Raw genomic sequence first — 22,706 nt, forward strand, 5'->3', positions numbered from 1 at the left:
GACTCCACATCCCAGGCTCCGTAGACCAGAGAAGAGTTTCTAAGTTCAGGAGTCGTAGACTCATAAAGTTGTGCTCACAGCAATGCTTACTGCCTCTCTCAGGTGTCCCACAGCCCTCAGCCTCTCCCTGAGCCTGTAGTTTCAAGCCACCTCCCTCTGGCCTCTCAATGGCTACTGGCCTCAGAAGTCCTCACTTACTAACCAAAGCCCCCTCCCTCCTCCAACCTTCAAGGCCTTTAAAATCCTTCTTTTCCTGGCCCTTCTCCAGCCCTTCTCACTGCACTACAGTCCTGATTAAAACTCGTGCTCCCACCCTAGTTTCCTCCTGCCCTTCTCAGATCCTGGACCAGCTTCTCTTACCCCTTTTCCTTCTACCTTGCCAATTTCCCCTCATCCACGCTCTAAATCCTGGTAGAGCACAGACAAAGCAATAGAAATAGAGATACTAAACAAGGTTCTGCAGCTACTTGCTCACACCTAGGTATGTGCAGATATCTGTATGCCCTCATGCTTTCCTGCACACGTACCCAGACAGATATCTTCACGGAGTGGTGACATCTTGCTATTGAGGAAATGGAAATGACTAGCGAGAGAAGACATAAGGAAGGCAATTCAAAGGGAAGAGAACTAGGAAAGGTAAGAAACCCAAAGGAGGAATAAATTTTAAAAAGACTTGAGAAAAAAGATTAGTTTGAGGGTTGGTTAAAAAATAATAATAGAAAATCTTACATGATATGTAAATTACATGGAAGTCAAGGTTTTTTCAAAGATCCTAACAGGTTAAAGCAATATTCTGGTTGCAACACCATGAAATTAAACTGGGAGAAAATGTTTGGACTTGGAATTGGGTCCTCAAAAGCAACTGGACACATGCAAGATAGAAAGACATGGCTTTGCAGCATTTTGTCTGCAAGAGAGTTAGGGAGTTTAGTCAGTGTGAGTCACCAGGGCAAGGTGGCCTCCAGAGATGCTAATACAGTATCGACCTCACTTTAAAAGAACTCAAGACAAATAGGAGCATATGCTCCAGAAGGTCAGTCAGGATGGGGAGAGGACTGGAGCCCAGGCTCCAAGAGGTCTGATTGGAGGAGCTGGGCTTTTGGAGAAAAGAAGACCCAGGGAGATGTGGTCCCATATCTCTGAGAGGCTACCACAGAACAAAGGGCATAGACAGAGTCTATGTGGTCACAAGGCACAGAACTAGGGCCCATGTGTAGATATTATTAAAAGGCAGATTTTCATTCAAGAGAAAGAAGAATTTTGTAACGATTAGAGCTGTTGAAAGTGGAACAGACTGCCCAGAAAGAATGAGGTCTCTATCGCTAGAGACATACAAGTAGAGACAAGACAGTCACTTGATTGTCGTATCGTAGACAGACTTCTGCATTTGGAGGAGGGTGATTGTACTAGGTTATTGTTAAGTTTCCTGCCAATCCTAAGATTCTAGGATGCTGTACATTAAAAAGAGAAAATATAAAAACAATATAAAGAAGATGATAAGAGTGCAAGGGTTGGTAGATGAGTCACAGTTGTTGGGGGGGTGGGCAGGAGAGGTAATGCTGTGTATAGGAAAGAATTAACGGGGAGAAGAAAAGAAACTAAGTGGCTGAGAGTGGGTGGGGAAGAGTCAGGCAGCAAGTAGGATGGCTATAGAATACTAGGAATCTTTAGATTTTTCCATTTAGCCATCCCTTTCATATTGGCAAAGTCTTGTGTTCTAGCCATGCAAATGAGCAGAGCACATAAGTCCAGAACGGAAAAGAAATTCAGTGAAACCTAGAAGAAATGAGACTAGAAAGAAGTCCAAATGTTGCTAAAAATGGCCAGGCTAACCTGCTATACTGAGACCGTGCCCCTCCAGCCTGGTGACGCATGCTGCCATCAGATAGTGTGTTGCCATGACAATGGTCAGTGTGGAAAGGCTGCTGAATTTTCTGCATTCTGAAAGATTTTCCTGAACCTGCCTACAAGACTATCAGTAGTTCTTGCGTATAAAACATCTGTGAGGCTGGCCATTTCTCGCAGTGCCTCCCTCCCCCCCCCACCCATTCCCACCCCCACCCCCCAATTAAAAACAAAGGTAGTGGGGCAGAGGTAACGATTATTTGGGGAGGTGGATGGCAATGAGGGAGTAGATGGATTAGGCTCCACTCTATGGGAAGGAGTTTTGCCAGCATATCTGGTTGAATTTGTTTAGCCTTTGAGCTTGAGTTTTCTCTCTTTCTTACCACATCCCTTAGAAGCACAAAAGATGGGATTTTTAACCTATTGGAGATGAAACCTGAGGAGGTTCACTTTATGGAGATGCATTCCATATGCCACAGGATGACTGGAGGCCCAAACAAATTTGGACCTCACCTTATCCCACCTTTACTGCCCATTAGACTTTCTAAGAGAGAAAAAGACAAAAATAAAACCATGGAGAGTCCATTCAAGCTATTAGCTTTATACAGAGAAAAGCTCTGTGTTGCTCCCACAAATCGTTCTTCTCATACCAATGAATCTTGAAGATATGTGTCATTGTTCACAGGGAAGTATAAGTTAGAGAGTGGATTGCTCAGCCTAACTCATGACCACTACTGTAAAATCACCCTCGCACCATCTTCATGTGCTCAAACTTGTTTGCCTTTCCTCTCTGGTTGACATACTCCAGAGAAGTTGGCTCACAGTGAACCTTCCAGAGTTGGAACAGTGCTGATGTGATCAATCCCCAGAGGCGGCTAGCTCCCCAAGCCTGCCTAGCTCTGCATGGGGAAACAGGGGTAGAGGTTTTCTAATCCCTAGTACTGATGACATTTGAATCAAGTGAAAGTCCCTAGGGGGCCAAAAGCTTCATATTGCAGCCCAGGCCCGACCTGGCAGGGGAGGGGGGGGAGGGTGAGTTGTGCATATGTGAGTATGTGTTGCAGTTGTAACTGGAGGTTTCTACACTTGCTCTGAGTTCCCAGACTCTACCCCAAGTTTGCCTGAGATAGAAAAGGAAACAAATGGGATCAGGAGGTAAGGAGGAGGAGGAGGAGAGGAGGTGGGGGGAGGACACAAGAGGAAAGAGCAGGCCTTGTGCACATCTGCCCTTTCTGACCCTTAATGAAGGAGGCTTAGTATGGCAGCCTCTACGGTGCAGGGTTGGGGAGATGGGGCAGCAAACTGATGCGGGTGTGGGGAGAGACACCACAGGAGAAATAATAAGAATAATAGCTACTATTTATCTTACAGATGAGGAATTCAGAGAGGCTCAGAGAGGATAAATGACTTGGCCAAGGTCATCTTTATCCATTCATTCAGCAAGTAATTACTAAGCACCTATTCTGTGCTACACACTGTGCTAATAGGTGGTGGAGCAGACATCCCAGGTCTGTCTGAATTGAGGGTTTAGAGTCAGGCTGTTTGGCCTTTCCGAGGCCCCTCCTCTCTTTGCAGTGTTGCCCTATCAAGCCTACTCATCATCTGCTTTTTCCAATTGCCCCTGGTAAACCCCTCCCACACACTTGGCTCCTTCTCTGTGGCTGATCCAAAGCACCTGAAATCTGATGTGTCTCTGGAAATGGGAGGAAATCAGCCATGGACAACATTTAAAATTCTAGTCCCTGACCTAGGCCTTTTAGCCATGCCCCCCTTACCCCACCATACTGTAATTGAACCTTCCAGCTCCATTTCGAGCTGAGTAGAGAAGTAAAAGAGAAGGACAGAAGGTGGAAGAAGCCAACCCATCCAACTCCTGCTGCCTGAAGTGTGCTGCGGTCACCAGCCCCAGTCTATTTACAGTTCCATAGCCCCAAGCTGAGACCCTTTGCACATCTACCAGTAATATTCTCAGGAGAACCACTGTGCTAAGTGTAAGCAGCACCTCCTCTGGCAGCCTGAAGTCTGAGATTGACATTCTTTTGGGGACTAGCAATTGGGGCATCAGGTCTGGGCATGTCCAAGGCCTGCTGGAGCCCCCAGCTTGAAGCAGTGCTCCTGCCTGGTGGGAATCTACACCATGGAAACTCGGCTTACTTCCATACCTTCTCTCGCTACCTGAGAAGCCGTGAGGATAAATTGAAAGGCAGGGTTGGTCCCAAGACAGACTGACCATTTGTTTTAGAGCTTCTTGGAAGGACTTTGGAGCAGGATTTTGGAAGCTACTCTGAGCCAGTTTGCATGACTTCAGGTGAGGATCTCTGTGATGTCCGTCCCTTATCTCCCCTTGCCGTCCCCTCTCCTTTCTTCATCCCTCTCCAGCCCACTGTGGTCTCTTCCAGGAATCTCGCTTGCTTCACTAAAGTATGTAAGAATTGAAAAGGTTGGTTATTGTTGTTGTCACAGTCATTGTTTAACAAAAAAATGTTGTAAATATATCATGCTGAAAAGTTCAGAAATTCTAAGATGAAGACTTAGAGATGAAGACTGCTCCCCAAAGTTCTAGTAACTTTGACAGTGGCTTTTAACTAACCATGAAAACCCTTGGCAGGTTGCTTATGAAGACTCAAAATACTTGCCTAAATCCTGGAGGTGGGAACTCCCATTATTGAAAGCCTACTGTGTACCACCATGTTGGATTCTTTACATACCTGATCTCATTTCATCCTCACAATTATCTCATGAGGTAGCAAACTGGTGCCTGCAGAGGTAATGTAACATGTGCGCAGTCACATAACAAGTAAGTGGTAACATCAGGATTTGAATCTAGGCCTGGTACCTCTCCTCTCCTTGGCACTATTGGTCAGTCAAGTCTATTCATCATTCCCTGTCTGCTGTTTCCAATCGCCCCTAACAAACCCTTCCCACATTGCAATGTCTCCCAAAGTGAGGTTGATTTTAAGAAGTATCATTGTGTCTCCACTTTAAAGCCCAGCTAAACCAATCAATGAAATTTTTTTGGAACTTCCTATTTGCTTGGTATCATGGGAGATACAAAAGAAGTCTAAGACATGAGCCATGCTTCTAAAGAACAGCTGAGAAGTCTAGGTGAGGAGGCAAAACTAACCCCCTTAGACAGATCAGGACATAATAAGGGCTGATGCAAGGTAGAAGAACAAGAGAAGTCAGACTTTAGGGAGAGTGCTTTCAGAAGGCTGGGATGTTCTGAATAGATAGAATAAGGAAGTGCTCATAGGCAGTGGAAACTTGGATAGGTGAGGGACAGGGGCAGATGGCAGGTTTCCTTGAATTTCAGGCTGAATTGTCCATATCGGATATAGTAAAGTGGGAGCCATTCTAGGTTCTGGAATTAGGACATGACATGATGCAGTGATATTTGGATGGATCATGGTGGTATTCCAAGGGTGAAACTGCAAAGACATGGACCAGAACAGTGGTGGTAGGATACTCCCTATCCTATTACTCCCAAATGGATGAGAGCTGTTAGGAAGAGAGTATCAACAGCACTTGGAGGTATGTCATTTATAGGGGATGAAGGAGAAAGGAAGAAGTAAAGATGACTCTGAGGTTTCCAGCCTGGATACCAACTGGGATGGGGAGCAATTAGGGGTGGGAGGTAGTTTTACAGAAACATATACTTGATGTGTTCTCTTTTAATACATTGAATTTGAGTTATGATACAATGTCAGTATAACTACATGGAAGAATTTGTTGCAGCCAATTAAAAAGAAATTTTTAAAGATAATTTGATGACAAGAGAATAATGCCCATGGTAACAATCTTAAGTGAAAAAAAAAACAGGATATGAAATGATTTAATACCATATAGCCTCAATTTTGTAAATATACATAATATGTGTGTGTGTGAATATAAATAGAAAAACACTAGAAGGAAATATACCAAAAGTGCTAACAGTAGTTATCTTTGATGATAGGATTGAAATTATGGGTAATTTTTTACTCATTCTTTATTCTTTTTCTGTATTTTTCAAAATTTCTACCATGAATGTGTATTGCTTTTACAGTCAGAAAAAAGAAATATATGTTGGAGCTTTTTAAGACAATAATCTTTTATCAGTCCTTATGTCCCAATGTTTGGTTTACAAAATCTGGTCAATATACCTCCACACAGCTGGAAAAATAAGGGACTGGAGATGGACTATTTTACATGTCTGAGGTACTGATTCCTTTCTTAGGTACCTCTAGTAATTCTAGGGTGCTTCCATTTGTCCTGAAAAGCATGTCATGATGTAAAGCCTCTTCAGTCTAACAGAAGGGCAGAAAACCCAGATAACACCCTAGGACCACCTCCCTTTCCAAAATTGTCATTCACTCCAAGGCAACTATCTCAATCTTTCTTTTTGGGTTTTCTCTTCTGTGCCATTGATCTATGTATCTATTCCTCTCTTGATTACTGTAGTAGCTATATAATAAATCAGGTAGGATGATTCCTCTTTCTTGTTTTTCAAAGTTCTTTTAGCTATACTAGGTTCTTTGCTTTTCCATATAAGCTTTAGAATAATCTTGTCTATACCTTTTAAAAAAAACAAAAAACAAAAAAACCTTGATGTGATTTTGTTAGGAATTGTATTTAACCTGTATATCAATTTAGAGAGAATTCCAATCCATGAACATGGTATGTCTCTCCATTTATTTAGATCTTCTTTGATTTCCTTCATCAGCATTTGTCATTTTCAGCATACACATCCTTAACAGGTTTTATACCTAAGCTTTTCTTTTGTTGAATTATTATGTTTTTCATTTTGGTTCCATGTGTTCATTGCTAATATATAGAAATACAATTTTTGTATATTGTGCTTATATCCTGTGACCTTCCTGAACTCATTTACTATTTCTGGGTGTTTTCTTGTAGACTCCTCAGGATTTTTGTTTCTTCCTGTCTGATCTATATGCTTTTTGTTTACTTTTCTTGCCTTATTACACTGGCTTGGACTTCTAGTATGATTTTGAATACAAGTGGTGAGAACAGGACTTCCTAGGTGGTGTGGTGGTTAAGAATCCAGCTGCCAATGCAGAGGACATGGGTTCGATCCCTGCCCCAGGAAGATACCACATGCCATGGAGCAACTAAGCCTGTGCACCACAACTATTGAGCCTGTGCTCTAGAGCCTGTGAGCCACAACTATTGAGCCCATGTGCCACAACTACTGAAGCCCATGCATCTACAGCACATGCTGCACAATGAGAGGCCACCACAACGAGGAGCCCATGCACCACAACAAAGAGTAGCCCCCTACTCGCCGCAACTAGAAAAACCCATGTGCAGCAACAAAGATCCAACACAGCCAATAAAAAAAAAAAAAAATTAAAAATGTTGAAAAAAAAAGTGGTGAGAACAGACAAGATTCTTGCCTTCTTCCAGAACTTAGAGGGAAAACATTGTCTTTTACCATTAAGTATGATGTTAACTATAGGTTTTGTAGATTTTCCTTAAAATCTGAGGCATTACCCCTCTATATTCCTAGTTTTCTGAGGATTTATGTTATGAATGGATGTTGAATTTTGTTTAAGGCTGTTTCTGCAACAGTTGACACTAATGCTGGTATATATGTAATTTTTCTTTTTAGCCTTTTAATATAGTAGGTTATATTGATTGATTTTCAAATATTGAACCATATATATATTTGCTAATTCTAAGACTGTTTGCTAATTCTAAGAATTAATTGCTAAGAATTCTATTTGCTAATATTTTGTTGAGGACTTTACATCTATATTCATAAGGGATATTAGTCTGTAGGTTTTTGGAGCGATGTGTGTGTGTGTGTGTGTGTGTGTGTGTGTGTGTATGATGCCATCATTTGCTTTCAGTATCAGAGCAATACTAGCCCTATAAAATGAGTTTGGAAGTGTTACCTCCTCTTCTGTTTTCTGCAAGAGATCGTATAGAATTGGTGTTAATTCTCCTTTGTAGTAGAATTCTCCAAAGAGACAATCTGGGCCTGAAGATTTTTTTTCAGAAGGTTTGTTTGTTTGTTTTAATTTCTACTTTGATACAATTGTGGTCAGAAAACATGTTCTGTATAATTTCAATATTTTCAATTTGTTGGTTTGTTTTATGACCCAGTATATGGTCTGTCTTGGCATGTGTTCTGTGAGTGCTTGAAAAGAATGTAATATATTCTGCTGTTGTGGTGTATTGTTCTATCAATGTCACTTAGATCCTGTTGGTTAGTAGCATTGTTGAGTTCTTCTATATCCTTGCTCATTTTCTGTCTAGTTGTTCTGTTATCAATTGCTAAGAGAGTGATGTTGAATTCTCCAACTCTAATTTTGGATCTGTCTATTTCTCCTTACAGCTGTATCAGGTTTTGCTTCAGGTACTCTAAAGCTCTGTTGTTTGGTGCATGTACATTTAGGATTGTTGTATCTTCTTGGTAGATTGACCCTTTTACCATTATGTAATGTCCTTCTCTGTCCATGGTAATTTTTGTTGTTGTTGTTGTTCTGAGGTCTACTTTATCTAATATCAATATAGCTACTCCTGCTTACTTTTGACTAATGTTTCATGGCATATATTATTCTATCATTTTACTCTCAGCCTACTTATATTTGAAGTGAGTTTCTTATAGACAGCATATAGATGGATCATTTTTTTAGCCACTCTGCCAATCTTTGTCTTCCAATTGGTGTATTTAGATCACTTACATTCAATATAATTTTGATTTTAGGGATTAAATCTGTCATTTTATTTTTTGTTTTCTCTTTGTTCCCTCTTTTCTTTGTTTCTCTGTTTTCTCTACTTTTACTGTTGGTGACTTATACCTTTGTTCAAATTCCATTTTGATTTATCTGTAGTGATTTTGATTGTATATCTTTGTATAGGCTTTTTAGTGGTTGCTCTGGGTATGTATTATGCATATGTAACTTATCACAGTCTACTGGTGTTGACATTTTACCAGTTTGAGTGAAGTGTAGAACCTTATCTACTTTTAAGTCTCTTCCCCTCCCCCATTTGTAATCTAATTCTGTTATTATGTAATCTAATAGATATTTTCTCTATATATATTCAGAACTACATCAGAGAATGTTATAATTTTTTCCTTCAATCACCATACATAATTTAGAAAACTCAAGAGAAGAAAAATCTATGATATTTACCCATATTTTTACCCTTTACATTGTTCTTTCTTCCTTCCTTCAAGATTTTTTCTTTCATCATTTCCTTTCCATGTCAAAAAATTCCTTTAGCTAATCATTTAGGGTGGGTCTGGCAGCAACAATTTCTCTTAGTTTTCCTTCCTCTGAGAATATTTTCATTTCCCCTTCATTCCTGAAAGATATTTTCACTGGATGTAGAATTCTGGGTTGACACTTATTTTCTTTCAGCACTTGAAAAATGCTGAACCACCTCTTTCTGTCCTCCATGGTTTTTGATGAAAAAAACCACTGTCATTTGAATTATCTTTCCCTTATAGGTAAGACTTTGTTTTTGTTTTTCAGCTTTCCAGATTTTCTCTTTTTCTTTGGTTTTCATGGATTTGATTATGATAGATCTTGATTATGATAGATTATGTTTGGATCTTTGAGTTTATGCAGTTTGGAATTCAGTCAGCTTCTTTAATCTGTAGGGTTTTATCTTTTGGCAAATTTGAGAAATCTTAGGCCATTATTTCTTCAAATGCTTTTTAGTCCCACCTTCTTTCTCCTCTTCCTCTGGGCTTTGGTGACATGAATGTTAGATCTTTTATCATACTCCCATGTGGTTCTGTTCATTTTTTGACTATTTTTTTCTTTTGTTCAAATTAGGTAATTTATATTTTTCAATATGTTCCAGTTTACTGATTCTTCCTCTGCTCTCTCCATTCTGCTGTTGAGCCCATTTTTTGAGTTTTTTTATTTCACTTATGGTATTTTTCAGCTCTAAAATCTTCATTTAGTTTTTCTTTTATTTCTTTGCTGAGATTTTTTTTTTCATTTGTTTCAAACATGTTTATAATTGCCTGTTGAAGGATTTTTATGATGCCTGCTTTAAACTACTTGTCGGATCTTTCCAACATCACTGTCATTCTATGTTGGCCTCTCTTGATTGCCTTTTTCTCATTCAAGTTGAGAGTTTTCTGTTGTTAGTATGAGTGATTTTCTATTATATCCTGAACATTTTAGATATTTTTTATGAAATCTTGCACCTTATTTAAATCTTCTGTTTTAGCAGGCTTCCTCTGATACAATGCTGGCAGGGAAGGGAAGCACCACCCCATTCCCTCCAGGTGGGGGTAAAAGTCTAGGTTCCCCACTCAGCTGTCATTGACAGTCTGGCGGGGATGAAGGGCACTTCATTACTACTGGGCAGGAGTGGAAATTCAGGATCCCCACTCGACCTCGGCAGCAAGGCCCGTGAGGTTGAGCCTGCTTGTACCACCCTGGCCAGGAATGGCAGTGGCACCATGTTACTACTCCCCATGTGACCTCCACTGACACAGTGGTGAGTGGGCCTCCTTGCTATTGAGCAGGGATGAAAGTCCTGGTTTTCCACTCTTCCTTCTCTGACACCACCCTCATGAGGTAGAAGGGGAGCCTGGTTACCACTAGGCTGATTTTTTATTTTTATGTTTCATTCATTCAACAAATATGAAATTGGTATTAATATGTGCTAAGCACTATTCTACATTATAGAGGTGTAAAGAGGACAGGTGAAGGCCTTGCCCATCATGTAGCTTACGTTCTAAATGGGGAAGATAGACAGTGAACAAATAAATAATTATTTAGTGGTTGGTTACTGATAAGCTTGGAAAGTGCACTATTTTAGATAGGATAGTCAGTAAAGGCCTCCCTGAGGAGGTGACATTTGGGAATAGAGCTTAATGCAGTAAGGGGAGGAGCTTTGCAAAAATTGGGATGAAGAACATTCTAGATGAAGGGGAGAGCAGGATCAAAGATTCTGAAGCAGGAAGGAATTTGGTGCATTTCATGTATATATATTTTAACATATATTAAAAAGAAATATTGACCAACTACCACATCAAACACTTTGATTTAATAGAAACCTTGCTTAGGATGAATTTAAGTTTTGTGTTTTTTTAAAGAGTATAAGAGAGGTTTCCACATAAGTGATATGTGAACATGGCGAAATTCTTAACAGTATTGAAGTTTAGGAAACAAACCTATCTCTGAGGTAGATAATGTTATTAGCCCCATTTAACATAGACGAGAACTTAGGGAGGTTGACTAGCTTGTACAGGGTCACACAACAAGTAGGGAAGGAACTGGGATTCTACATGAGAAACTGAAGATCATACCCAAAGTTTAGAAGAAGAAATACGGAATTTTCCTTCTGCCAGATGGAGCTGATAATTGTTGTATGCAACAAACCAAAAACTTTTGAAGAACAGTTGGAGGCCTCAAATGTGTTTAATTAAGCCTTTTTTTCCTGTTTGTCCAAAGTTCATGCCTAAAGCAATTATATCACTTTAGACCCCTCCAATCTTTAGCTCTAAAATAATCAAGGGACGAAAGGGGAGTTGGAACTTATTAGAGAAAATAAGGTAAACCACTCAGGGTTCTGGAATGCCTAACTGTTGACAATTCTCTCCATCTACCCCGAGGCCCTTTAACCAATTGAGATTCAGGTGCTGTCTTTAGTGCCACAGCCAAATCCAGCAGTGCTAAGGGGCAGTTTATGCCAGAGTAAGCAGGCCCAACCTCACTGGCCTTGCTGCCGAGGGACAACAAGATTCTCACCACAAAGTTCCCAAGGAAACTCTGCAGACATCCCATCCCATGGACTGCTCTGCTGTACCTGGACAGGGACAACCCCAAGCTAGTCAGGCCACCAAAGAGTGCTCAGTGTTTGAGAAAGGGAAGCATCTTTATAGGCTCCTGGTTTACCCACATCCTTCTCCCTCTTTGCAGCTCCAAGCATATTTTGGAGGGAGATTTCATAAAGATTTCTAAATTGAGTTAGAATTTCAAGTCTATTGTGACATGCAAATTAGTCCTGCTTGCCTGTTGGCAGCAATGCAGCTGAAGTGCCTAGAGACGGGCCATAAAATGAAAACATCAAAGTGATTAAATGTGCCCGAAGAGCATAATTGAGTGCATGAATAAGAGAAAATAAAACAAATTGATTTTCCCCAGTGCCAGAAAAACAGAATAATTGAGAACAAAATAATAGACTTTGAAGTAATCAAAGTGAGGAATGCACCAGAGTGACACAGAAACAGCCAGTTGTGGGAGAGATTTATTATGTTTCTGTTATCATTTTTACAACTTTAATTTCATTAGCTAATAAATACAAATCAATTGAAAAATCAGTCAACCAGAGAGGAGGCAGTCCCCAGCCAAGATTTTTATTCACATCTCTAAAACAGGCTGAGGCGGTGATCCTTAATCTATTTTCATAGGCACATATATCCCCCATGAGCTGGAAAACAAGTTCTGAGAGGCCTTTCTGCTTTGGAGGTGTTGATGTTCTGCTCTGCCTGTCACTTTCCACATATAGGTTTACCGATTCAACTTTCCAAGGGATCACTTTTATACCCCGCCAAGGTTTCCAACAGACAGAATTGCATGAGTACAGCACCTTAGTTTACCAAGATGACATTTTCATGGCATTAAGCAGCACCTATGGTCTTTCCCTGGGTCATTCTGAATTCATGTAGTGGTGGCGGTGGTGGTAGCTATGGCAGCCACAGCACCTGCCACTCTTGCAATACTGCTAAGCATCTGTGGGTCACTGCTTCCATCATCATGTTCCCCCCGTCCCCCCTACCACACACACACACACACACATGACACTGAAATTTAACCAAGAAGGCCAAGCAAGAGTATGCCACCCCTTTAGTGTCCTGCTTGGCAACCATGATGCTGGGGAGGAGCAGGGGAAGGGAGCCAGGCCGGGAGACTTCTTATGCTGGCGATAGCAATAGAGAAGCTGGCGACACCAAGCTATGCTGAGACCAGGTGCTTGAAGATCACAGAGCCAACATGAGAACACTGCAGAACTATTTTTATGGCTCCTCCAAGGAAAGAATCCCTCCACCCCACTCCTCAGCTGTTCACGGGCGGGCTCAGCGGCCCTTCACTGCAGGATCTGCAATGATAGCTGGTATGGTGGTGTTTTTTTTTCTTTCATGGGCTTCTGAGCTACTGTGGCAGCTGTTGGCACTTCCAGATGTTCATGACATACCCTACCTTTGGCGCTCCATAGTTAGAGGCCATGCCTTTGGCTCCAGTAAAGGTCTTTGGGACCATAGGGACTGTAAGCCAGGGTGCGCAGAAGGAGTTGGCAGTGCCGGGACTGGCACTACTTGCTGGCTCCATCAGGTGGCATGGTTCATAGATTGTGCCTGCCAGGCAATTTGTCCTGGAGAACTTCTCTTCCAGGAAGCACCTAGAAGCTGAAAGGAATCTCTCTGACCTTCTGGTGGCATCCAAGGCCCAATCATGATGTACCTTGAGGAGAACAGGGAATGTTAGCACTTCACACTTTTGTGCAAGAGAGCAAGAGTTTGTCTCCAGTTCAGGACAAAAATCCCAGCTTCCATTTCCCACTGGTGTTTGGGTGGAGCAAAATGGAGCAAATGGCTTTCACAACTCTAAATCATTATACAGATGTAAAGCTGTATTATTCTTCCTGCCACTGCTATTCCCATTATCCTGAATTTCCCGGCCCAGAATTTTTGTCTGAAAAAGAAATGTGGAGAAAGCTCACGGACCAAAGAACCTGGAGCTGTGACTCCAAAGTGGCTGGGAGGCATCGCCCAGACCAGCAGATAGACCGCTTGAGGCTGAGCTCCACAAGCTGGCTGGCTGGCAGACACACAGGGCACTCCTGTGATGTCACCTCTCCAGTTACTTGTGCCTATTCCCCCACATGGAACCAGCAGATTTAGGCACAGGAGGGGAGAAAAAATGAATCACAGGCTATTTTAGAAATCGCTTCGATTCCATTTGAGACTGCAGTAGTCCCTTGCAAGTTAAGACCAGAGCACCCAAAACAGCAGGGTAATATCCTTTAAGTGCTGATATCCTATAAATGCCAGAAGCCTGGTGGGATTAATTCACAGCCTCAGGTTCTAATTCAGGTCAGAGGCAGACAAGTGGTAATTGGTGGTTACACTTAATTGTCATTGAAAGTCTTTCTGATGACAGGAGGGATCTACATTCCAAGACAAAAAATACAGTTGACAATTAAGAGCTAAAAACTAAAACCAGCCATCTATTTCAGCATATGCCCAAGGCTTCATACAAATCCTTTGTTCTCCCATTTTTTCCCAGGTAAAGAGTGAGACCCTCAAGCCCACAGTGATGGGACAGCAGCTGGGGAACTTGCTCTAGCCTTAGATCACACTAGATGGGCCTCCTCCCCATCTTAAAATTGTTCAGAGGCTCCCCACGGCCTCTAGGATAAGACCATCACCTTGTAGGCCCTTGATAATCTAGCCTATGACCATCTCTCCAGCCTCATTGTACACCCCGCACCCTCATCCCTGACCCTCATCCTGTGCTCTGGCCACAAAGAATTTTCAGGTGCCTTTATACATCCTGCTCTGTTCCTGCTGCCTGGAACATTCTCTTTCCCTTTGCCCTTTAAGATGCCACCTCCTCCATGAAGCCTGCCATGCCTTCTCTTTGTATGCCCTCAGCACTCTGTACACACTGGTATTATATGGGCTTGTTGCTATGGACTATGATGTTTTTGTCTCCATATATGCCTTCCTTGCTAGACTGAGAGCTCCTTGAGGGCAAAAATTGTGTCTTGTGCTCCTCTGTGGCCCCAGCACCCATCATAGGGCCTAGCCCTTTGTATACATGGGGAGGGGGTGCCCCATCCAAGATTCACAAATACTAAAGGCTCGTGGCAGCAGAGCAGCTCAGGCACCAGCTATCCGAAAGCAATCCCTTCAATGATTTTTCCCAAAATGTTCCTCGTGTACCTCTGCATGAGAAACAATTTGAGGTGACACAAAAACATTTTTCATTTAATAGTCATGTTTATTTTAATGTATATTTTAAAATCTACTAAGCACATTATCATTGTTATTGTTATTACTATCATTACTTAGGATAAATGAGGCCAAAGTATGTATTAAAATGTTTAAAGTAAGTTGATTAAAGAAAAAGAGTTACTATTAATACAGATGATAAGTCGATATGACCCCTGAAAGGGGTACTCCTATAATAGAAGTTGGAACACTTTTCAACAGTCCTAAATTCACATCTCTGTTCCTCTATGGTGCCACTCAGCCTCCAAGGGTTCTGGGGTCACCCCTAACATTCCTTGAAACTGCTATGATGCTGACAGTCTTCAGAACTCATTTGTCACTTAGCTTGGTGGCATTGAGGCTCTTTTTGTAAGCATACGTCAGCTCACTTCAACCATGTTTCTGAGGACTTTAAGAGCAATGGCCAAGCTTTAAGCTTTTGTGGCCTGAATGGGAAAGCACTTTATCAGCTGCCCTGTAGCTCTAGAGGTGTTCATTCCTTCAGTGAATATTGATTGACCAATTCCTGAGCGCTGTTGAGGGGCTAACAATAGTGGTGAGCAAGACAGACACGTCCCTGCCCTTGTGGAGCTTGTGAGGGGAGACAAGTTAGCAAATAAACACGCAAGATGTGTTCGGTGTGCTAAGTGCATTGAAGAAAATAGAACAGGATGCTGTGACAGAAAATGAGTGACTAAGGGTGGCCACTTAGATTGGGTGGTCATCAGGCCCCTCAGAGGTGACTTTTGGATTGAGACCTGAGTGATGAGAAGAGTCAGGAATGAGAATATCCAGGAACAGAGCATGCCAGGCAGAAGGAATAACATGTGCAAAGAAGGGGGAGCCCTAAGAGGGAAAAATGTGTTCCAGCAACACAAAGAAGCCCTGTATGGCCAGAACAGAGTGAGCAAACAGGGCAGTGGCAGACAGGAGACCGGAGACGAGGTCAGATCCTGCAGAGCTTGGTGGCTAAGGAGTTTGGATTTTATTCCAGATGTGATCAGAAGCCATAGAGGGTTTTGAGCATAGGAGTAATATGGTCTGACCTAAGTTTTAACAAAATACTCAGGCTGCTATATAGAGAAAAGGATGAAAGCAAGGAGACCAGTGTTGAGGCTATTAGAGTTGTCCATGCAAGGGGTGATGGTGGCCTGGAGTAAAGTTATAGCAATGAAGATTGGATGGAAGTGGGTGGATTTGGAAAATATTGTGGAGGTAGAATTGACAGGACTTGCTAATGGATTGAAAGGGAGGTTGTAAATGAAAGAGCAAATAAGAATGACCCCAGTCAATGTCATGAAGAAAAAAAAATAGCAAAAGGGAACTGTTCTTTATCTGTACTGTCCAATATGGTCACCATTAGCCACATTTGGCCATTTAAATTTAAGTTATTAAAGTTAAATTTAAAATTCAGTTCCTCACTTGCACTAGCCACATTTCAAGTGCTCAATAACCACAGGTACTAGTGGCTACCATACTGGGCAGCATAGATATAGAACATTTCCATCATCCCAGAAAGTTCTATTGGACAACACTGCTCTACATTAAAAAGACTAAAAATTACAAGAATAAAAAGACAAGCCACAGACTGGGAGCAATTCTTGCAAAACACATATCCAATAAAGGACTGTTAGCCAAAATATACAAAAAACTCTTAAAACTCAACAATAAGAAAACAACGCAATCAAAAAAAAAATGGGCCAAAGATCTTAACACAAACCTCACTAAAGAAGCTACACAGATGGCAATTAAGTGTATGAAAATATGCTCCCTATCATGTCACTAAGGAATTGCAAATTAAAACAATGAGTTCCACTACATACCTAATAAAATAGCTAAAACCAAAACACTGACACCACCAAATGCTGACAAGGATGTGGAGCAACTTGAACTCTCATCCATTGCTTGTGGGAATGCAAAGTAGTACGGCCACTTTGGAAGACAGTTTGGCAGTTTCTTGCAAAACTAAACATAGTTTTAACATATGGTCCAACAATTATGCTCCTTGCTATTTATTCAAATAAGATGAAAACTCATGTCCACACAAAAACCTGCACATGAATGTTTACAGCAGCTTTATTCATAATTGCCAAAACTTGGAAACAACCAAGATGCCCTTCAGTAGGTGAATGGATAAACAAACTATGGTACATCCAGACAATTGAATATTTTTCAGCACTAAAAAGAAATGAGCTATTAAGTGACAAGATGTAGAAGAACATTAAATGTGTATTGCTAAGTGAAGGAAGCCAGTCTGAAAAGGCTACATGCTGTATGATTTTAACCATATGACATTCTGGAAAAGGCAAAACTATAGAGACAGTGAAAAGATCAGTGGCTGCCAAGACTTTGGGGAAAGGGAGGGAGGGATAAATAGGTGAAGCACAGGATTTTTAGGACACTGAAACTATTCTGTATAATACTGTAATGGTAGATATGTAACATTACACACTTTTCAAAACTCATAGACCTGTACAATACCAAGAGTGAACCCTAATGTAAACTATGGACTTTACTTAATAATGTATCAATATTCATTCATCAACTGTAACAAATATACATACTAATGCAAGACGTTAATAACAGGGTAAATTGCCTAACAGGGTAAATTGCCTTCCAAGGGGAGGCAGGGGACAGAGGGGATATGAGAGCTCACTGTACTTTCTGCTCAGTTTTTCTGTAAACCTAAAACTGCTCCAAAAATAAAGTCTACTCATTAGCAACAGCAACAAAAAAGACTAGAGTGCTCACCAGCACCTAGTCCTGGCAAAGAAGAGATACTCCATAAATGTTGATTTAATAAGTGGATGAACAAATGAGTCAGTCAGTGGATGACTCAATAGAACCCAGGTCTCCTGAGTCCCAATTCAGTACTCCTTCCTGTACATTAGAGGTAGGGTGACAATATAACATATTGTCGAAACCAAGATACTTGAGAGTGAAATGGGATGCCATGGGTATAAATCAGAACTGTCCCAGAGATCACAAACTGGGAGACTTTGAGCCACATCTTTTCTCCAAAACTGTTTTGTTTAGCCTCATAAATTGATGTGCCACATGATATTCTTTAAAAATTTAAAGCCGTTGTCCACATTTCACACTGTGAAAACTTTGCATAAAAATGTGAATTTCTGACTTCTCTTGGAAAATGGAAAGATCTGGTCACACTGGGCCCACATTCCTGCACACAGATGAATGACTGGAGCCGAGTAGCAGCTGCCCTTTTTGTGAGCAGGTACCTTTCTGTTTGCCACAGACCCCACCTTTCCCTGTTGTATTTCCTACTCTAGGCCAAGTGTGAGTTTCCATTTCTCACCTTGCTGACACCATTTTGGTTTTGTTTTCTTTTGTAATAGAATTAAGAAAACAGGAAATGATTTCTTATACTCATGTCATGAGGCAAAGTAGGAAAAAGAAAAAAAGATCCAGAGGGCTCCATATGTCTTGCCCCCAGTCTGTTCTACTGACATCTAGTATATTCTTGGCCTCCATAGGCATTTGAGTTTGCCCCTCTGGTCTGTACTCTGTGACTCCCCAGGCCCCAGATCATGTTGGCCTTTAGAATTTTCTCAGGCTGCCAGCCACTGCTGGAAAAGCTAGATGTGAGGGGAAAACAAAGGGCATTATTTAAGCTTACATCTTCATTGTTACCCAAACTCAATATTGCTCATCATCACCTTTTGGTGGGAATTATTTCTGTTGTTTTCCTTAATTGCCTCCAAATGTAACTGGAGAGTGAGAAAGAGCAGCAGAGAACACAGCACCCACCTTTCCTTTCTGTGAACATGTGTTGTTGGGACACTCGGACACAGGATTTTGTTCATCCACGCACTCACTCATACATCAAGCACTGGCTGTACTTATAGATGGAAGAAGCCTTGTTTCTGCACCAGGATCCCCTGTAGCTTCTCCTCGGAAAAGGCAACAACACAAGCAAAGGCCCACATGGAGATGGGAAAGTATGAATGGAGCACGTGTAAGCTAAGGTGTTAAACTTCATGCATAGGTGGTCAGGAGCACTGCTAAAGTTATTTTGGAGCAGAGGAGGCATGTGATCACAGCTATAATTGTGTGGAAGACAGCTCCAGAGGTGGGAGCACTAGTTAAGAGGCTGTTGCAGTGACCTGAGTGATGAGAGCTGTGACTACAGTGGAGACAGGGGAACAGAAAGGAGAGGACAGATTTGGGAGACATCTTGAGGTTAAGCTTGGCAACTCATAAGATGTGGAGGGAGCTTGAACTAAGAGATGAAGAATCAAAGATGATCCAGAGATTGTGAGCTTAAGGGTTGAAACACCTAAACCATGATCCAAAAAAATTAACTTTTGCTTTGCAAGAGTTAGAAGAATGAAAACACAGGAAATTCCCTGGTGGTCCAGTGGTTAGGACTCACTGCTTTCACTGCCAAGGACCCAGGTTCAATCCCTGGTTGGAGGACTAAGATCCTGCAAGCTGAATGGTGTGGCCAAAAAAAAAAAAGAAGAAAAATGAAAAGACAAGTTACATACCGAGATAAAATATTTGTAAATCATATATCCAACAACAGATTTATATCTAGAATATATAAAGAACTCTCCAATCTCAACAGTAAAAAAAAAAATCCAGTTAACAGAAGACATGAAGAGGATAGACAGACAGCAAATAAGTACATGAAAGGACATTCAACATTATTGGCCATTAGGAAAATGCAAATTGAGACCACGTTAAGAGATCCCTACATACCTATCAGAATGGCTAAAATAAAAACTAGTGACACCACCAAATATTGATAAGAATGCTGAGAAACTAGATCCTTCATACATTGCTGGTGGGAATGCAAAATGTATAGCCACTCTGGAAAACAGTTTGGCAGTTCCTTATAAAATTAAACATGCAACTACCATAGGACCCAGCAATTGCACTCTTGGGCATTTATCCCAAAGAAATGAAAACTGTGTTTACACAAAAACTTGTACATGAAGGTTCATACCAGCTTTTTGTGTAATAGCCAAAAACTGGCAACAGCCCAGATGTCCTTCAACTGGTAAGTGGTTAAACAAACTGTGTCACGTCCATACCATGGAACACTACTCAGCAACAAAAAGGAAGGAACTTGGACTTCCCTGGTGGCACAGTGGTTAAGAATCTACCTGCCAATGCAGGGGACACAGGTTCAATCCTTGGTCCAGGAAGATCCTACATGCCACAGAGCAACTAAGCCCATGCACCACAACTACTGAGCCTGTGCACCTAGAGCCCATGCTCCCTAACAAGAGAATCCACCCCAATGAGAAGCCCGCACACCACAATGAAGAGTAGCCCCCGCTCACGGCAACTAGAGATAGCCCAGGCACAGCAACAAAGACCCAACACTGCCAATAAAAATAAACAAATTTTTAAAAAAGGAAGGAACTTAATGCACGCAACAACCTGGACAGATCTTTAAGGGCAGAGTACTGAGTGAGGAAAAAAACAACAACCCGTCTCAAAATGTTATATACTGTATGATTTGATTCCATTTAGATAACATTCTTGAAATGACAGTTACAGACCTGAGGACCAGAGTAATGGTTGCCAGCGCTTAAAGTTAGGGGGTGGAGGGGAATTAACAAGGTAGCATGAAGGAGAGATCTTCATGGTGATGGAAATAGTTCTGTGTCTTCTTGTGGTGGGGGTTACACGAATCTACACATGTGATAAAATTTCATAAAATATCCACTTACACACACACACAAGTGCATATAAAACTGGCAAAACCTAAATATGATCTGTGAATTATACCAGTGCCAATTTTCTGGTTTTGATATTAAATAATAATTATGTAAGATGTTGCCACTTGGAGAAACTTGGTGAAGGGTACCAAAAAAGGAATGAACTATTGATACACTGAAAACTTTGCATGAACCTAAAAAATTTGCATGAATCTCAAAGGCTGCTGCTTGAAAGAAGCCAGTCTTAGAAGGTCACATAATGTTTGATTCCATTTCTATGATATTCTCGAAAAGACAGCACTTATAGTGATGAAGAATAGGTCAGTGCTTGCCAGGTGGTAAGAGGGGGAGGGGAGGATGTGACTGCCAAAAGATAGCACAGGAAATTTTGGTGGGTAATGGGACCAACCTGTCTCATGAATCTTTACATGTGTTAAAAATCATAGACCTGCACATACCAAAAAAAGTCAATTTTACTGTATGTTAATTCAAAATTAAAAATTAAACTAGATAGGCAAGTGGGTGCTGATTTGTGTTTCTTTCCTTCCTTCCTTCCTTTCTTCCACTCATCCATCCTACCAAAAGTATGGCAGCCCATGTCCCTGCCCTCGTGGAACATCCTTCCTGTTTTAGAGGAGAAGTGGTCAATAGGGTTTGGAGCCTAGTATTTCTGCTTGGGGAACTGGGGCAAGGAGAAGACTGTGGACGAACCAAGCGAGCAAACTTTTCATTCCTAGAGCCCAGTCCTGTAGGATTTCAAGTGATCGCTTTTCCCTCTAAGGTTCTTAGACCTGAGGGCAGGGTGAAATCCCCAATTCGTATTTCACAGGTACTCACCAGAGAAAATGCTAGGAGGGTTGTGCCTTGCTAAGGGGAGGAAGAAAGGTTGGTGGTGGGGGAAGATCTGATGCAGTTAGTGAAGTGCAAGCTCTGAAAAGTGTTGCCCAAATTAGTGTGTGTGTGTGTGTGTGTGTGTGTGTGTGTGTATGCGCATGCACCTTAAAACAACCAGGGCTGGGTTCAGCTGAATGGTTCTTCTGGTTTTGGCTGGGTTCACCCAGCACTGCAGTCAGCCAGCTGTCAAAGGCCTCACTCATATGTCTGGTGGGTGGCTGATGGTTGCTGGGGTAACTGGGCCAGATATCTCTCACCATCCAGCAGCCTAGCCTGAGCTTGTTCATATGTTGGGGGTCTCAATGTTCCCAGGGGCAGCAAGAGAACAAGCCCCAAAATGAAAGTGCCTTTTTTAAACAGCTTTATTGAAGTATAATTCACATATGTTACCTGAATTTGAATTTTGTTTTCTCTCCTGTTTGCAGGGAATCTGAAGCATGTGGTCTAGTTGACAAAAAGAGATCAGGTTTCCAGAGCCGAGGAGCAGTGCCTGTAATGAAGACAGCGTGTTTATGCGAGCAGTGTGTGGAATTTGTGACTGCAGGGGGAATTTGGAAGAATTTTACTTCCTGAAAATTTCCAAGGGGCACCAAGTGGCAACTGGCCTCCTGGGGTGAGGCAGGCAGGCACCCCAGAGGCCTCAACTAGACCTAGGGGAAGACAAAGATTTCCAACATTTAAAGTGTTTATTTTTTAAAAACATACAGATGCTGTTTTTAATCTTTGAAAATTATTTTTAAGCAAGCTGGGGAGGGGGTATTTTTATTTTCTTAAAGGACACAGATCAGAAGCTGGAGGAAAACATGGAGATTTTGTTGCCAGTTTGTGGGGCAAGGGAGAGCTGAGAGGCAGGGTTGGGGCCTCAGAACCATCCAGGTGGAGCCTTGGGGGAGGGGGGTTGGTCAGCAGACTGGGAGGTGGGGAGAAATCCACCTGTGTGGTTTTCAGGATTATGGATCTATTTTGTTTTGTAATAAAATCTTTAAAAACCTATCTCTCTGTCCCATTGTCCTCATTGTAAAGTACCACTGATAGCACACACAGTTCTGAACATTTTCTCTCACTGAAGTATCAAGAATAACCCCGCTGATTCCCTGCTCTGCTCTGTTCCAGCCTGGGAGGCTGACTCTGAGTGCTGGATCCTGCTGAGGAACTAGTGTGTCGCCACGAAAGACCTGGGGACAGAAAGCCAAGCTCTGACCTGTGCTGGGGCCTGTCCATGGCTCATGGAAATGCAGGTGCTACAACCATGGTGAGGGTCTTGCTGGCACCCCAGAGAGGAGCTGTCCCTGCCTGGAGAGCGACTCAGGGATGGG

General features: G+C 41.8%; 1 protein-coding gene across 9 annotated transcripts in view; it reads left to right on the top strand.

The window, feature by feature from the left end:
- HDAC8 (histone deacetylase 8) overlaps positions 1–22,383 on the top strand; it is a 240,559-nt gene extending 218,176 nt beyond the window's left edge. For 5 of the 9 annotated variants that reach the window (XM_057717478.1, XM_057717480.1, XM_057717485.1 and 2 more), the window contains 2 exons: positions 4,088–4,153; positions 21,816–22,383. In XM_057717478.1, coding sequence (XP_057573461.1) covers positions 4,088–4,147 — 60 coding nt within the window. In that variant the 3' untranslated portion in view covers positions 4,148–4,153; positions 21,816–22,383. Of the gene's footprint in view, positions 1–531; positions 637–4,087; positions 4,154–21,815 lie in introns of those variants that run through there. The other 4 variants (XM_057717481.1, XM_057717482.1, XR_009050221.1 and 1 more) reach the window with 3 other exon arrangements.
- The last annotated feature ends 323 nt before the right edge of the window (positions 22,384–22,706 follow it).

This window comes from Hippopotamus amphibius, chromosome X (genome assembly GCF_030028045.1).
Source record: "Hippopotamus amphibius kiboko isolate mHipAmp2 chromosome X, mHipAmp2.hap2, whole genome shotgun sequence".
NCBI lineage: Eukaryota > Metazoa > Chordata > Mammalia > Artiodactyla > Hippopotamidae > Hippopotamus > Hippopotamus amphibius.